The 18,851-nt window shown below is 41.6% G+C and overlaps 2 protein-coding genes across 3 annotated transcripts in view; both read right to left on the bottom strand.

Moving 5' to 3' along the window:
- Positions 1 to 8,522, bottom strand: part of LOC138965251 (uncharacterized) — a 48,589-nt gene extending 40,067 nt beyond the window's left edge. Inside the window, exons 1-3 of the mRNA XM_070337377.1 lie at positions 8,320 to 8,522; positions 720 to 906; positions 9 to 169 (exon numbers count right to left, since the gene is read on the bottom strand). Coding sequence (XP_070193478.1) covers positions 9 to 169; positions 720 to 906; positions 8,320 to 8,365 — 394 coding nt within the window. The 5' untranslated portion in view covers positions 8,366 to 8,522. The remainder of the gene's footprint in view (positions 1 to 8; positions 170 to 719; positions 907 to 8,319) is intronic.
- Positions 8,523 to 12,587: 4,065 nt separating this feature from the next.
- LOC138965249 (ER degradation-enhancing alpha-mannosidase-like protein 1) overlaps positions 12,588 to 18,851 on the bottom strand; it is a 29,034-nt gene continuing 22,770 nt past the window's right edge. For both annotated transcript variants that reach the window (XM_070337375.1, XM_070337376.1), the window contains one exon: positions 12,588 to 18,499. In XM_070337375.1, the coding sequence (XP_070193476.1) occupies positions 18,410 to 18,499 (90 nt within the window). In that variant the 3' untranslated portion in view covers positions 12,588 to 18,409. The remainder of the gene's footprint in view (positions 18,500 to 18,851) is intronic.

Raw genomic sequence — 18,851 nt, 5'->3', positions numbered from 1 at the left:
AGACTTACCAAGTTCGCAGTGGAGGCCATGCCTATCCAGCGGGCACTGGTCACAGATGGCGGATGGGTTGTGGGGCGGGCAGCGGGCACAGTGCTGCAGTTGGGCACACGAGTCCACTGGTTTCTTGCACGGCTCGCACAGCGTCCCCCATGACGTGTGTACAGGGCACCTGCAAAAATACAGCCCTACCTGTCTATAACGTCCATGGAACAAATTTGTTGTTATAAACAGGTGGTCGTTGTGGCCAGGCGGTCGTTTTCGACAGATGTCGAAGGGTTATTTCTGATTGTACTGTACTTTGCATGTAAGCGATTGTGTTCATTGTCGAAAACTGTTTAGACTTTTAAACATGATAAGGACACCACTCGACTTCGTTTCTTAACGTGTGAGAAGTTTAAAATATCAGGCTCCTATCAAATCAAAACAAATCTCAACGTCAAAGACCTTTCGTTTAGGAACATACGGTGTTCATCACTATATTACTATGAAGACTCTGTTGATTGATGAATTGAAGTGAGTAAAAATAAATAACACACACGCACTCAGGTACGCACGCAAGCACACACACACACAAAGGCACACACACACACACACACACACACACACACACACACACACACACACATATATATATATATATATACACACACGAACACCCCCCCACACCCCACATCCCCCCACACACACACACACACACACACACACATACGTGAACTCACTGTTTGATGTTGATGACGGTGACATGTCTGTCTTCGTCAGAACCACACCAGCACTTGGCTTGCTTAAGCGAACAGTCCGACCAGCCGGACGACACCAAACCAACAAGGTCACTGTCCTCACTCTTCGCCGGACCCCCTTTTGTCAACCACGAGCACCCACCGTGCAATGGCCGGCATGCCAATAACACTGTAATATCATGAAAATAGACGATGATCGGAGATATCTCTGTCGGGTTTGTAGACATGTGTTGTAAAAGAGTGACTAGCCTACTCTGGCCTTTAAAGAGGCAAACTTTCCACACGTGTCACACGTGTTCCTTGTCCACGTGTTTCACAAACATCCCACGCTAGAGACTGCAAGGCCTATATTTCAAGTGTTTCACAAACATCCCACGCTAGAGACTGCAAAGCCTATATTTCAAGTGTTTCACAAACATCCCACGCTAGAGACTGCAAAGCCTATATTTCAAGTGTTTCACAAACACCCCACGCTAGAGACTGCAAAGCCTATATTTCAAGTGTTTCACAAACACCCCACGCTAGAGACTGCAAGGCCTATATTTCAAGTGTTTCACAAACACCCCACGCTAGAGACTGCAAAGCCTATATTTCAAGTGTTTCACAAACATCCCACGCTAGAGACTGCAAAGCCTATATTTCAAGTGTTTCACAAACATCCCACGCTAGAGACTGCAAAGCCTATATTTCAAGTGTTTCACAAACATCCCACGCTAGAGACTGCAAAGCCTATATTTCAAGTGTTTCACAAACATCCCACGCTAGAGACTGCAAGGCCTATATTTCAAGTGTTTCACAAACATCCCACGCTAGAGACTGCAAGGCCTATATTTCAAGTGTTTCACAAACATCCCACGCTAGAGACTGCAAGGCCTATATTTCAAGTGTTTCACAAACATCCCACGCTAGAGACTGCAAGGCCTATATTTCAAGTGTTTCACAAACATCCCACGCTAGAGACTGCAAGGCCTATATTTCAAGTGGGCAAAAAAAGAAGTGTGCCTCACCAAAAAGCAAAAGTCTTCATACCCATGCAAATCCGACAGAGCTATTTCCAAACCTCGTCTATTGTGATAACTGTGCCACCAAGTTCACTGACCCCAGCAAAGACGCTCTCACACACGCTCTCACACAAGCACGCACGCACGCGCATGCATACACACGCAAGCACTCAAGCAAACACTCACCTACTCACCCACCCCCTCCCCACACACACACACACTTTACGTTATTTGTATATTTTACCAAAATTAAATTGTCGCGATCTGTGTCTGGTTCGTTTCTGTTAATTTTTCTTACTTTCTCTTTGTCTTGGGAGAGAGAGAGGGTGAGAGTTTTACTTGATTTCATACACGTATGCTGTTTGTTCTTTTCCTGATCACATGACGTGACATACAGGTTGTCAACAGTTTTGTAGTTGTGGACACTATTCAGACCGGTCATAAGGTGCATTGGTTTCTTGGTTTCACTAACTACTCGTACAGGTCATTATTTTATTGTATTGCACATGCCATGGTGTGGGGCAGACCAGTCATGATGTGCGTTGTCTTCTTGGTTTCACTAACTACACGTACATGTCATTATGTCATTGTATTGTACATGCCATAGTGTGGGACAGAAGAAAACACTCACTGTTGTCGACACAGTGTGAGCGCTTCGTCGTGATGGCTAATTAGTAGACACTTAATTGTCTCAAGCAGCCTGTGAGTAGATGTACATGCCACAGGGCAAGAGACTGGAACTTAAAGGCACAGTGCAGCTTAGTTGGTCCACTCTACATGCCACAGGGCAAGAGACTGGAACTTAAAGGCATAGTCTAGCTTAGTTGGTCCACTCTACATGCCACAGGGCAAGAGACTGGAACTTAAAGGCATAGTCTAGCTTAGTTGGTCCACTCTACATGCCACAGGGCAAGAGACTGGAACTTAAAGCCATAGTCGAGCTTATAGTTGGTCGAATCTACATGCCACATGGCAAGAGACTGGCCATTAAAGGCATAGTCTAGCTTAGTTGGTCCACTCTACATGCCACAGGGTAAGAGACTGGCACTTAGAGGCATAGTCTAGCTTAGTTGGTCCACTTTATATGCCACAGGGCAAGAGACTTGAACTTAAAGGCATAGTCCAGCTTAGTTGGTCCAATCTACATGCCACATGGCAAGAGACTGGCACTTAAAGGAATAGTCTAGCTTAGTTGGTCCACTCTATTGCCACAGGGCAAGAGACTGGAACTTAAAGGCATAGTCCAGCTTAGTTGGTCCAATCAGAGACATACATACATGTCTCTGGTCCAATCTACATGCCACATGGCAAGAGACGGGCACTTAAAGGCATAGTCTAGCTTAGTTTATGACCTCCAAACATCTGACAAAATCACGACGAAGCGCTCACACTGTGTCGACCGTGAGTGTTTTCTTCTGTCCCACACCATGGCTTGTGCAATACAATGACATAATGACACGTACGTGTAGTTTGTGAAACCAAGAAGACACACAAGTCGCGTAAGGCGAAATTACTACATTCAGTCAAGCTGTCGAACTAACAGAATGAAACTGAACGCACTGCATTTTTTCACCAAGACAAAACAGCTTGGTCAATCGCCGCGAGAAGGGAATCGCTCACCTCCCACGTGCAAAATGCAGTGAAATAGACAAGCAAGAATAGCGCGGTAGCGTATTGCGCTTAGTAGGAAAGCGCGCTTTTCTGTATTCTTGTTAACTTTTTGAGCTTGTTTTGAATACAACATATCAATGCCATATCTATATGCTTTTGGAATCAGGAAGTAATAAAGAATAAGATGAAATCATTTTTGGATCGATTTTATAAATTTTAATTGTAGTACTAATTAATCTATTTTCGTTAATTGTGACCACATTTTAAGAGTAAACATGACATATGTATATATTTTTAGATTTGAAATTTGATGAAGAATACGATGCAATCAATTTTAAATCTATTCGCAAGAATTTGATTTTAGTGACAACTTTAATGAGAAAACTCATCAATTAATTGTTAAGCCTCCATGCTGAAATGCAATACAAAAGTCCGGGCTTCGTCGAAGATTACTTGACCAAAATGTCAACCAATTTGGTTGAAAAATGAGAGCGTGACAGTGCCGCTTCAACTTTCATAAAAAGCCGGATATGACGTCATCAAAGACATTTATCAAAAAAATGGAAAAAAAACCGTCTGGAGATATACTCAGGAACTCTCATGTTAAGGTTCATAAAGATCGGTCCAGTAGTCTCTCGGAATCGCGTTATACACACACACACACACACACACATACACACACACACACACACACAAACGCACACACACACCACACACACACACACATATATATACACACACACACACACATACACACACACACACACACACACCCACATACACACACACACACACACATTTTGTTTGTTTGCTTAACGCCCAGTCCACCACGAAGGGTAATATCAGAGCGATGCTGCTTTGACATTTAACGTGCGCCACACACAAGACAGAAGTTGCAGCACAGGCTTCATGTCTCACCCAGTCAAATTATTCTGACACCGGACCAACCAGTCCTAGCTGACTAACCCCAGAATGCCAGACGCAGCCACTAGATTGCCAATTTTAAAGTCTTAGGTATGACCCGGCCGGGGTTCGAACACACGACCTCCTGCTCACTAGGCGGACGCCTTACCACTAGGCCACCGTGTTGCGGTACACACATACATACACCACACCCTCGTCTTTATTGCCCGCCTATGTGTAACCGAGTGTCGAAACACCACAATCACCTTTGGAGGCGAAGTCCAATCAAACAGGATTGAGAATTTTAAAGCTTATTTCTAAGCCCTAAAAAAACTGTTATGCATTCGCAAAGGAATCCATGACCATACTGAGAGACAAAAGCCGCCAGACCCCATCACAAACAGAACTCTACAATCTACAGGAGTTGCCTTGCGAGCTATAAATAGCTCGCAACTTCTAAGGCGAACAACTCTGCAGAGTCTGCTGTAAAGGGCGACGGTAGTCTCCCTGTCACATATGTTAAAACATTTAGTCAAAACTTGACTAAATGTAAAAAGGAGTTTATAGAAGAAGGTTAAAAGAACACGAAATATTTTTTTGAATTTAGAAAAAAAGTAGAGCCAATATGAACATTATTGATCAATTGAAAACAGAAGATGGCAGAGTGCTTGATACACAGAAATAAATAATGAAAGAACAGGTACGTTTTTGTAAGAATTCGTATGAAAAACATTCCGAATTTAACGAAACGAATGTTACGGAATTTATACATGGTCTGGATATACAATCACTCTCCCGTGACCAAAAATCGGATTTGGAAACTGATATTTTTAAAGAATTAACTGCTGCCCTTAAATTATTAAAAACGATTCTGCCCCGGGTATGGATGGCCTAACGACACGTTTTTATAAAGTTTTTTTTGTCCAAGATTGGCAGTGCTGTTCACGCCTCGTTTATAACTTCCTTTGCTCAAGGTGAATTATCTACCACTCAAAAACAAGCAGTCCTGACTTTAATTCATCAAGGTAAAGAATTACCCAAAGATGATCTCGGGAATTGGAGACCAATTTCTGTAACAAATACTGATTATAAAATCCTTGCGAAGTGCTTCGCGAAACGACTTTCCTCTGTAATTTGTGACATTGTCCATGAAAATCAAGTTGGTTTTATGAAGGGTAAAAAAAGTAGTACAATGGTAAGACTCATTGATGATACTATAGACATTATGAATACATTGGATGAAAAAATGAACGGGAGATTCGAAGCCAGAACGCTGATATAAAATGTTGTTTTTTTTTACATCATCTTCACTTGGACACTTAGCACAAGTCAACACCATGGGGGATTTTGTGCAGAATGGGATGTTACGTTTGTTTTTTTCAAGTTGGTGAATTAATTTGTTAACGGACACAAGTAAGAATCTATCAAATTAATTCATAACTTAAGTCTCTCTCCATGGACAGAAAGCCGACAGGGTGTTGAGTGTAGGTATGTGACCAAGTGGAGGGATGTTCTTGTTCACAGTAAAAGCCTGGCCACATCTGAGATGGTGGGTACAACTTTTTCACGCGAAGGGCTGGGCCTTTAACTTCTACGTTTTTGCATCACGATTGTGTTGAGACGAAAGACACGACTGTGTGTGTGTGTGTGTGTGTGTGTGTGTGTGTGTGTGTGTGTGTGTGTGTGTGTGTGTGTGTGTGTGTGTCTGTCTGTGTGTGTGTGTGTGTGTTTTATGTGTGTGTATGTGTGTGTGTGTGTGTGTGTGTGTGTGTGTGTGTGTGTGTGTGTGTGTCGGTGTGTGTGTGTGTATCGGTGTTTGTGCGTGTGTGTGTGTGTGTATCTCTTTGTCTGTCTGTCCGCCTGTCTGTCTGTCTGTACCGTTGCCCGTTTCCCTGTCTTTCTAATCTTCGCCTATGCCTGTCCTTGTGTGTATCCGCGTGTGTGTGAGTGCACACACACACACACACACACACACACACACACACACACACACGGGCAACGACGGGCCATCAACACTTGCGAAAATGTGTTTGTTAGCTTGTTAATTAGTTAATTAGTTAGATAAAGATCATAGACGAAATGTGTGTAAAAATGGTTTAAAATTTAAAGAAATAACACAAGGCGATTTAGAAATTCCCGTTATTGTTCTGTCGAGTGCTAAGGAAGCCTTTCTGATCAGGGTACCCTGCTGCTGCACTTGCACGCAGGGCTGACTGGGGTAAACAGTCTAATAAGGAGATCGGGTTTCTTCCTGGGGAACAGGGTGCTGCATGGATTCAACGGAAATGAGCATATGCAGTTTACTCCTCTCAACTTTTAGTGGAGACGCAGAAAAAGTATAAACCGTCACACACACACACACACACACACACACACACACACACACACACGCTGACAAACACACACAGTGACACACACACACACACACACACACACACACACACACACACACACACACACACACACACACACACACACACACACTGGCAACGAAGGGCCATCAACACTTGCGAAAATGTGTTTGTTAGCTTGTTAATTAGTTAATTAGTTAGATAAAGATCATAGACGAAATGTGTGTGTAAAAATGGTTTAAAATGTAAAGAAATAACACAAGGCGATTTAGACATTCCCGTTATTGTTCTGTCGACTGCTTTCTTTCTTTCTTTCTTTATTTGGTGTTTAACGTCGTTTTCAACCACGAAGGTTATATCGCGACGGAGGAAGGGGGAAGAGGGGATAGAGCCACTTGTCAATTGTTTCTTGTTCACAAAAGCACTAATCAAAAATTTGCTCCAGGGGCTTGCAACGTAGTACAATATATTACCTTACTGGGAGAATGCAAGTTTCCAGTATAAAGGACTTAACATTACTTACATAGTGCTTGACTAAAATCTTTACAAAAATTGACTATATTCTATACAAGAAACACTTAACAAGGGTAAAAGGAGAAACAGAATCCGTTAGTCGCCTCTGACGACATGCTGGGAAGCATCGGGTAAATTCTTTCTCGTCCCAACCAATATGGGACTCCCCCTAACCCGCGGGGGTTCTGTCGAGTGCTAAAGGAAGCCTTTCTGAACAGGGTACACTGTTGGTGCACTTGCACGCAGGGCTGACTGGGGTAAACAGTCTAATAAGGAAATCGGGTTTCTTCCTGGGGAACAGGGTGCTGCATGGATTAACGGAAATGAGCATATGCAGTTTACTCCTCTCAACTTTTAGTGGAGACGCAGAAAAAGTATAAACCGTCACACACACACACACACACACACACCGTGGCACACACACACACACACACCGTGGCACACACACACTCACACACACACACACACACGCACGCACGCACACACACACGCACACACACACGCACACACTGTCACACACACCGTGCACACACACACACACACACACACACACACACACACACGCACATACGCACACACACACACACACACACACTCACGCACACACACACACACACACATTAAATATTAAAAATAATAATAATAATAATCATAATCATAATCATAACTGACTATTTCTAAGTGCCTAACCAATGGCTCGAGGCCCTTTACAAAAGAACACATACAGAATAGAACAATTAAATGTACAATCTACATAAAACAATTAACCATACGGACAAAAATAACCACATGTCCTGTTCACACAATATTCATATATATATATATGCTATACAAACTATATATACACACATACCTAGCGAACACTTTCAACAATCATACCAACTTTGTGGGAGAGGAGTACGTGCAGAAATGGAATGGAAAAGACATTAGGCCGGGTTGGTGTAGTGTTGTGTGAAAAAGAAAGTTTTCAACTGTTGTTTAAAAGATCTTATCAACAATCACACACACACACACACACACACACACACACACACACACACACACACACACACACACACACACACACACACACACACTGGAAATAAACACGAACATACAACAAGAGATAGACATACGGACGGACAGACAGACGGACGGACAATCAAACATACAACAGACACAAAGCTGATGTAACGAAAATACTAAGAAACTTCTGTAACTCACGAATAACGATCCTCCAACAAGGTAACTGGAAAACATGTTTCACCATTGTAACTCAAGGCAGCAGTCTACGAGTCCCTTTCAATTATAACATGCCACCTCAAAGTCAAACATCAACTTGCTCAACGCGCAGAGATCGAGAGCGTCACGGCACTGCTTTGCCGCAACTGGTATCCGGGTTTCACTGTGTATGTTGTTTGTTATGCTCCGTCTATTCAAAAGAGGAGTGTTCTGAGCTGAAAAGCGACTGTCAAAGCATGAACACGGATGAAGGCCGAGCGGAAGCCGAAGGCCGCGCCTGACACGTTTAAAGGCAAGTGTTGTCTGTTTTCTAGGTATTGTTTGATTTGTGTCGGGATTTTAGATAAGCTACTGATTCAGTGATGACTAACTTTGTTTCTCGATGCATGAAAATTCAGGAAGCAGTTGATATTTGCCCGTAAATAGCCTTCAAAGCTATAAAAAAAAAAAAGTGGGCGATCGACCACCGGAAATGGCTGTTCGATGGGTTTCGCAAGTAGAAATGTGCTTTATTTCACCGAATCAGCTCGTATTTGGTATGGGTACGGGATTCTAGAGGACGAAGGAGTCATAAGAGGTGCAAAGAAGTGCTGTTTGTGAGTAGAATAAATCTTCCGAGCCAGTAGACAAGAGAAGGTCATATTTGAGAGATGCGCGTAGGCCGAGCTTTCCGCCAAGCAAATGTTACAGCATATTAATCATTCGTTTTTATCAGAAACATAGTCTCTAGTTTTTATGAATGAGTTTTTTAATTAAACCAATCACGAGAACTCTCCCCTTAGCCTTAAATCTTTATTCTTGTAAAATAAAGTTCTCTCTCTCTCTCTCTCTCTCTCTCTCTCTCTCTCTCTCTCTCTCTCTCTCTCTCTCTCTCTCTCTCTCTCTCTCTCTCTCTCTTAGTTTATTTTTGGCCTGTTGGCAAGTCTTCTTTTACTCGTTGAAATAATAGAAAACTGTTCATAACACATGGTACCCGTCATTTACAGGTTAGCTCAGGTCAGTGACAGCCAACAGTGTACACAGAAATGTGCAGAGATTGTGCCCGCTGTCACCATCATCATCATCATCATCATCATCATCATCATCATCATCATCATCATCATCATCATCATCATCACTTCAGTTCAACCAGTGTGTGTTATGGTTAAAAAAAATACAGTGGAACCCCCCATGTAAGACCTTCAGAAAACAGGTTTTGAAAGGGAAGGAGTCTTAAAATGTTGGTAAATGTACATTTGTTATGAACACAAAATGAGTAAAATCAGGACCGTAAGACCTCAATTGGAAGGGGGTGGGGGGGGGGGAGGGGGGTGTCCACTGTACAAGATATTGTCCCAATATATAGCTTTGGAGAGTTTCCTCTTTAGTCGGCTGGCCGGCAAAGTTACCAGCGGCAGAGTCTGCTATATTATACAATTCGCGGCTGCCCTTTCTCCCTTTCTTTGAAGGCGTACAAATCATTGCCGCGGCACCCCCCTCCCCCTCCCCGGTGAGTAGACATGAAAGGGCATCCGCTAATAGCTCCCCCTTATTTTTTTTAAGCCCTAATTTTTTTAAGGGCTTATTTTTCTTAAGGCCTTATTTTCCTAAGCCCTTATCGAAAATAAGGCCTTATTTTATTAAGGTCTTACAATAGCTAGATAAGGCCTTATTTCTTTACGCCCTCATTTTTTATGACTATAGAGATTTAAGGCCTTATTTTCAAAATAAGGCCTTATTTCTCGAAAATAAGGGCTTACTTCCAAAAATAAGGCCTCATTTTTTTAAGGCCTTATTTTTGTGATTTTTGACCCTTTGTGCCAAGGATAGAAAACGACGCTTCCCGGCAAAATCTGCTACTGCTATTATAATCATCCTCATCTCATTAATCATGATTAAGAATGTGTGTGTAACAAGCTGTCAGTTTATTATTTAGATTTTAAAAGTTAGGTCTAGCGCCAAAACGCACCACAGTCCGATTGTCTCTGAGACAATCCGCAAAATTAATTCTTTGAAAATTGCTCGCTCTTTATGTAGGGCACCAAGGATGTTCCCGTTTGGTGAGCGTTCAAATGGAAGGGTGTTTGTAATGTGTGTAAAAGCCTGACAGTATCTGTGATGGTTTACGGGAGGCGCACTGCGCCTTTAAATCCCGACATAAATCAAACAATACCTAGAAAACAGACAAAACTTGCCTTCAAACGTGTCAGGCGCGGCCTTCGGCTTCCGCTCGGCCTTCATCAGGATATCCCCCGTGATGAAGTAGGCCAAGGGGAGAGACGTTTTTCGGAAACTCTCGAAACCCCAAGTTAAAAATAGACTGTTACGTCTCATGTCACAGTGACAACACTGTACTGTGAAGGTAAAGTCCTTGACGTGTGAGAGATCATGTCAACCACCAGATCTGTTTAGGCTTTTGGGTGGAATAAGAACATCCTCCATAAATCTACTGCCTGGCTGGTATATGTCATGTGCAACGTAGTTGTGTTGTTTTTTTCACTGCGTGTCAGTGTGTGTGTGTGTGTGTGTGTGTGTGTGTGTGCGTGTCACAGTGTGTAGAATTACTTCGTAATTGGTATGTATGTTTGACGGCGATTCCGCAGAATCCCCACTGTTAACAGAATGCAGCCACGGTAGTGATTGTTGGTGTGTTGCCCAAGTGACAGGAAACTCATATTCCACGCACAAGCCAGGGCAGATTTGTTGTTGTGAACATGACCGTGTACGAGAGTACCTTTAACGTGCAGGTAGTCAATTGGCGACGCTTCCCCCCCCCCCCCCTCCCTCCCCCCCCCCCCGGCATTTTTACATTTAGTCAAGTTTTGACTAAATGTTTTAACATAGAGGGGGAATCGAGACGAGGGTCGTGTTGTATGTGTGTGTGTCTGTGTGTGTGTGTACGTAGAGCGATTCAGAGTAAACTACTGGGCCGATCGTTATGAAATTTGACATGAGAGTTCCTGGGTATGATATCCCCAGACGTTGTTTTCATTTTTTCGATAAATGTCTTTGATGACGTCATATCCGGCTTTTTGTAAAAGTTGAGGCGGCACTGTCACACCCTCATTTTTCAATCACATTGATTGAAATTGTTGTAAAACAATCTTCGACGAAGGCCGGACTTCGGTATTGCATTTCAGCATTGAGGCTTAAAAATTAATTGATGACTTATCACTTTGGTCATTAAAAATCTGAAAATTGTAATTAAATTTTTTTTTTTACACACAACGATCCAAATTTACGTTCATCTTATTCTTCATTATTTCCTGATTCCAAAAACATATAAATATGTTATATTCGGATAAAAAAAACAAGCTCTGAAAATTAAAAATATAAAAATTATGATCAAAATAAAATTTCCGAAATCGATTTAAAAACAATTTCATCGTATTCCTTGTCGGTTCCTGATTCCAAAAACATATAGATATTATATGTTTGGATATGCAGCACAGCAAAACCACTACCGCGCTAAACAGGCTCGTCAGTTTCACTGCGTTTTGCACGAGCGGAGGACTACGGTCATTGTGAAAAAATGCAGTGTGTTCAGTTTCATTCTGTGAGTTCCACAGCTTGACTAAATGTAGTAATTTCGCCTTACGCGACTTGTTATTTTTCATTTTCATACAAAGCCGGGTTTTCCCGTGTAACATGCCCCTGATGGCTTTGCCGTGAGGGCGTAAAACTTACATTTTCTCTGGCAACGCTTTGCATGACCTCGCACATATAGGCGCTAGGAATCTCTCATTGGATACTGAGCTGTTTAGATATAAGGAGGGGGTGGGAGGGGCAGGAGCGCAGTTGAAGGTCAACTTGTCCAAGTAGATTACCTGGCTGGAGCCATGCCTACCAAACTCAGATTCCTATTGTCATGAACACACGCGCACACACGGACACATACACACTTAATTGTGATCGTCAGGACACAGAACCGTGATAAGCATTCATCACACACACACACACACAGACTTGTGAATTTCAGTGCACAGATATATACGTACAGCACAGAGCTGCAAGCATCAATCACACACACACACACACACACACACACACACACTCACACACACACACACACACACAATGCCCTCCTGCACTCGCGTACACACAGTAACTTAACACGGCACAAACACAAGCACATGACACTGGCTTAGGCTGGGAGTTGGGGTGAGGGTTGATCTGGCAGCCCTGTCGGCACCCCCCACCCCCCTCCCCCAATTAAAACCAGTGTCATCTGCCTTTGATACACATGAAAAGGTGAAACAGGTGAACACACCTTGACAAGTTCAGCTTATATATTGTGCATTGGTCATTGTATAGAAACATGATGCCATAAAATGATGTTAACAACAAAAAGTATCAAGTATGAGGCTGAGTCATTATTTCTCTTGCATAAAAAAAAAGGTTACTATACTTACGGAAGACCAACAAAATCTGAGGCAATTGAAAGTGCCAATATTCTGCTCATATCTATATACAGGTAAATACAGTGTACACTCAATCAAACAATTTACTATATAATAAGGAGTTCCCAATAATCGTATTCTTCCACAAACCAACCCCCAAAATAAAAAAATATAAAAAGGCCGTTCACTACTTTAAGTGATAAAATGGAAAGCCAGATGTAATGAGTCTGGCTACAGTGACTTCAGCAGAATTAAGAACCAACCTCTGTTCTTGTGAGAAAGATGATGATCACCACTAGATATGTGCTCAGACTTTGTTAATAAAATAAGAGCATCCTTCAACTTTAGCGAATGCCCAGAACAAACAGACTGGCTGCGTTCTGTGCATAATGGGATTTTTGTGCTGAATCAATACGATTGACATGGTGGAAAACGAAATTGAGTAAATGCAAGAACAGCCCGCGGTCCAAAATCTCGCATGTTTAAAAACTGTTTCGTTTTTTTTAGATGTCAACAGGTGTAAGTTACAAACTTAATTCAACAACAAACAAGTGCTCACTCTCAACAGAAATCAGTGAGGTTGAAGATGTGTGTTAATTGTGTGCAAGTAAGAGGATGCTCATATTCCATGCAATTGTCTGGAGAGATCTATGGTGGTGAACATCATATGTACACTGGCAGGACTGCATGTTTAAGGCAAGGGCAGACAATTCTCACATGATACATGATCCAGTCAGCATAGGTCAAAAGACATTGCAGCTTATCTTCTTCTGCGTTCGTGGGCTCTCCCACGTACACTCGTGGTTTTTTTTGCACGAGTGGAATTTTACGTGTATGGCAGCCATACGCCGTTTTCGGAGGAAGCATGCTGGGTATTTTCGTGCTTCGTGTTTCTATAACCCACCGAACTCTGACATGGATTACAGGATCTTTTTCGTGCGCACTTGGTCTTGTGCTTGCGTGTACACACGGGGGTGTTCGGACACCGAGGAGAGTCTGCACACAAAGTTGACTCTGAGAAATAAATCTCTCGCCGAACGTGGGGACGAACTCACGCTGACAGCGGCCAACTGGATACAAATCCAGCGCGCTACCGACTGAGCTACATCCCCGCCCATTGCAGCTTATGAAACAAGCTACAATTCAAAACTGTGCCCATCACAAAAGTTCTGTTGACAATTCTAAGCAACATTAGCATCACTGATTTTTAACCAAACACAGGTTGTTTTATCTTTTTAGAAATAAAGTCCCAAACCTTAAAATCAGGACTTTGCACTTCGTGATTTTAATAACCATTAAAAATCATGGAAACACAGCTACTAAAAAACCTGTATAGAAACAAACCAAAAATTCTGAGCCTCCTAATATTTAAAGGCATATGTACGCGCTCCCGTGTTTACAAAGTGTAGTTTGCCCATAATCGATGTCAAACGCACCATAAGACCATATAATGACGATATGTCACCATGCGCGGACCATAATACATGCATTACAGCTTGTTCTAGCCTCTGAAAAAGTGAGGATGTCAACAAAGCCGCGGTGTTAGCTCCCTTGCATCAACGTTACATGTGTTGCCAAATCTATAAATAGGACGATCCAGATCAAAATGAAAATTAACATATCTCAACATTGAAGGGGTCCTAGACCACAATATTTTGCAGGGAACTTAATTTAGCATGTCTTCAGCTGTTGGTAAAGCAATTAGCGTGTATAGTCATCGAGTACATATGCCTTTAACTAAGTAATGGTGAAGTTACTTATTCAGCTACAATTGACCGATACCAACTCAGTCTTTTAAAGTGCAACTTCTCTACAATGACAACAACATGGCCACTGTATCTAATGTCAACTTTAAGACAGCAGCATCTTTGTTTTTTTACTATAATGTGCTTGGCCCAACGATGTTCCTATCTGTGATCAGCAAATGCCATGGGTGGCATCTCACAAAGAAATCAGCTGTGTTGCTAAAAATAGCCTTATTCAAAATAAACAGCAGTTTATTTTGATGTTTAATTTGTTTGTTTGTTTGTTTATTATATTCATTCATTTTTTTTTAAATACAACAGCAGAACCTGATTCAAATATGTTTCGCAGAGAAAGTAAAAGGGCTCTGATTCCCTCGTGGAGGTAGAGAAGTCAAGAGCTTACATGATATTCACAGCAATATGTTTCAAACCTCAACCAACAAAATACATTGGTGTTATCAGAAGAAATTTAGCTTATACAACACTCAATCCTTCTCACAGCACAATTTGTTAAACACAAAATCAGCAGGTATAATACATTGGTTTTGTCAGCAAAATAATCAAACTGCTGTCTTCAGCCTCACAGGCAAATCACACACAGACCTGGGAACCCCTGTTTTGCATTTGGAGTATTCTCAAACGAACTTGGTATATTTTCGGAAAAATAAGTGCACTGCACATATTTGAACATCGATGATTCAAACATGCTTCGGGTGCACGCGTCCGTTGCACCTTTCACTATGACTTTACCAATACCTTTAAAATAAATGCTTCTTTCAATGTGTAATAAAAAAAAAAGCTGTAATCATTGATCAAATGCAGAGTCATGAAGTTATTTTAATCATTAAAAGAAAAAGAAAGAAAAACAGTCTTAAGAATTTATGGGGTCGTATTTTTTTTCTCTCAACCGACCGTATTGCATGATCGCGTATATTAGATAATCAAGCATACAAAATACGGCGAAATCGTATGGGTTGACAGGTCTGCACACAACTGATGATCTGCACTCAGGCCACAACACAGTGGGACAACCAGCCCTTACTAAGACCCCCAAATTTAAGACTTCTCCCTTTCAGACCCTGTTTTTTCAGATTTTTATTATATGAAGTCTTATATTGCGCGCGTATCTCCAGACTCGGACTCAAGGCGCAGGGATCTATTTATGCCGTGTGAGATGGCATTTTTTTACACAATACATCACGCATTCACATCGACCAGCAGATCGCAGCCATTTCGGCGCATATCCTACTTTTCACGGCCTATCATTCCAAGTCACACGGGTATTTTGGTGGACATTTTTTATCTATGCCTATACAATTTTGCCAGGAAAGACCCTTTTGTCAATCGTGGGATCTTTAACGTGCACACCCCAATGTAGTGTACACGAAGGGACCTCGGTTTTTCGTCTCATCCGAAAGACTAGCACTTGAACCCACCACCTAGGTTAGGAAAGGGGGGAGAAAATGGCTAACGCCCTGACCCAGGGTCGAACTCGCAACCTCTCCCGCTTCCAAGCGCAAGTGCGTTACCACCGGCCACCCAGTCCACATTTTCTGTTCATAACCGCTGTGCATCGACCCCATTTTTAAACTACCTTCTTTCAAAGACATGATATTCTCACGTTTTTGGAGGTCTCAAAAGGGGGGTTTCAAAACTCCACATGGAATGATCAAAACAACTTGACATCAAATCACCAGGTTTGGCACAAAGGTGCTCAATTATACAAACAAGTGCAGACAAAACTAATTAAACTAATTGGGTTATTCACCAGAGCTGTGTGTCAGAAGGTGATATTTCTTTGTTATCTAAATGAGACATTTTAACCGTACAAATTGAATTCATTAATAGATACATGTCCCAAATACATCCTTTGCCTGAAGAGACAGAATCAGAACTAAATATTTGCACTTTTTGATTGTCTACGTTCAAAACTTTAAAAGCATTTCAAATTGCATCACCTTTTTGACTTGGAAACAGTAAGGTGTAACATGGATTTCACCACTAACATTAAAAAGAAAAAGAAAATGTATGTTATGTTTTTGCTGCATGTCTGTATCATTATCTAATGTCTATTAAAGGCACAGTAAGCCTCCCGTAAACCATCACAGATACTGTCAGGCTTTTACACACAGTACAAACACCCTTTCATTTAAACACTCACCGATTGAGAACATCCTAGGTGCCCTCCGTAAAGAGCGAACAATTTTCAAAGAATTTATTTTTGCGCGGTTTATCTTACCCCTGAGCCATCGTGAACCCGTGTGATCCAGTTTCCCTTTTTCACAATGTAGTCGTCAGTTAGTTATTTGAATGCGACTCGATGTGAGCTTATTTACAATAGCACGTTTTTATGCACGAAACAAACGGCTGTGGTTCACAAGAACTCTAGCGATGGCTTTTGACTGTTGAGAGGAACGGCGATATGCATAAACCGTCGTCTGCTATGACCCTTGCGTGACCCTGCATCCGGGCTTTTCTTTTTTCAAACTTTCACAACTTCGAATTGTACTGATCTTGTCTTGATGAAAAAAGAATTCTTTTATGATTAAAGAATGTTTGTGTAACAAGCTGTCAATTTATTATTTAGATTTTAAAAGTTAGGTCTAGCGCAAAAACGCACCACGGTCCAAAAACATTTTGATAATCATCGATTCACGGCTATCGCCAGTTTACATCGATAGAATGAGACCCGAAGGGAAGTAACTCATGTTTGACCTCAGTTCAGGATGGGTCCAAAAAGTGTTCGAGACAATCTGCAAAATTAATTCTTTAAAAATTGCTCGCTCTTTACGTAGGGCACCTGGGATGTTCCCGTTTGGTGAGCGTTCAAATGGAAGGGTGTTTGTAAAGTGTGTAAAAGCCTGACAGTATCTGTGATGGTTTATGGGAGGCTTACTGTCCGGGCGTGATTTCCGGTATCATAACAGCCGTCCAGCACCAAAACGAGGCGCCATTGTTGTAGAAGACCAAGTCCACGAAAATAAATTCTTTGAAAATTTCTCACGCTCGACAGAAAGCAGCCAGGATGTTCCCGTTCGGTGAGTGTTCAAATGAAAGTATGCTTGTACTGTATGTAGACGCTCGGGGAGCTCTGTGATGGTTTACGGGAGGCTTACTGTGCCTTTAATGACAAAAGTAAAGAAAATACATTTAAGTTGCCATTTAATATACATTATAATCATTTAACGGACTAAAAATGCATGTCACAAAATGCATGGTACCCAGCTCTGAAGAATAACCTGTTTTCTATTTCTAATGCTACTCTGCATCTTCGTGGCACTCTCTTCATCAAATTCACACAACAAGTTTCATTCCCAGCCATTTCAATATCACTCACACATCTCTAGCCTGACACAACAATGTACACGCAAGCATACTCATGTGCTTCACTCACACATATATACATTGTACTTACAAACTGGCTAAAGTATATTTGATAATTGCATGGTAACCAATTAGGTCTGTAACAGATATATATGTGTAGAGTGTGTGAGGTTATGGCTGCCTTGTTGGGAAGCACTGGTGAAGGGAGACAGACATAGAATGAGAGGCAGAAATGCAGAAAAAAAAATGAAATAAAAAAAAAATGAAATAAAAAAAAAAGTGTTATAAAAAGTAATCAGTGACGTAATAGACATGAAAATCAGGGTTTAAACATAGGATATAACTCTTTGTGTGATTTAACTCCTGTTTTAAATCCTTATTTGGTTTGGAAGCTGGGTTTTAAGACTTGGTGTTCATGATGTTTAGCCGATGAACTATTTTTATGAATAAAACGTTGAATTTTAATATACCTTTTTTTCTTCTTCTGTTTTATATAAAATAAAAAAAACGTTTGTAAAGGGCCCTGAGACGGCTTTTTGGCGGTGAATATAAGAACATTTTGTCACCATTATCGGTATTGACAAGACAACTAGAAGTAGAGCTGGAGACGAAAGGAGACGCAGGTCAGTTGAGGCCGACAGCCCGCTCCATTTGAGCAAAGTAGGAGCTGCGTACAGGTAGGAAGTAGCGGCTCTCCGTCGACACAGGATCACACTGCAACACACACATTTTTATCAACACCCTAACCAACGGAACTAGGATGATATGCAAACCTGCCAACCCTTGCCAAGCTTCTAGTGTAGCAATTTAGACTTTTTTTGACATTTCATGGGTGTTACTGGGAAAAATCAAAAAACCTGAAAGGCAGGGGTCCAAAATGCTCAAGTTTGAAAGAAAGTTTCTGGACACCGACGAAACCAAATCATAATAAGCAAGATGGCGGCAAATCCAAGGGAGCGAACCGAGAAAGCACGCGAACCGGTGTCAAAAGTCGGATCGGAACCGCTGCTCGTTATTTCAACTTAGCGAAACAAAGCTTTTTTTTTTTTTTTTTTTGAAAACCCGG

This window comes from Littorina saxatilis, linkage group LG4, assembly GCF_037325665.1.
Source record: "Littorina saxatilis isolate snail1 linkage group LG4, US_GU_Lsax_2.0, whole genome shotgun sequence".
NCBI lineage: Eukaryota > Metazoa > Mollusca > Gastropoda > Littorinimorpha > Littorinidae > Littorina > Littorina saxatilis.
This window is presented reverse-complemented; position numbering and strand designations above follow the sequence as displayed.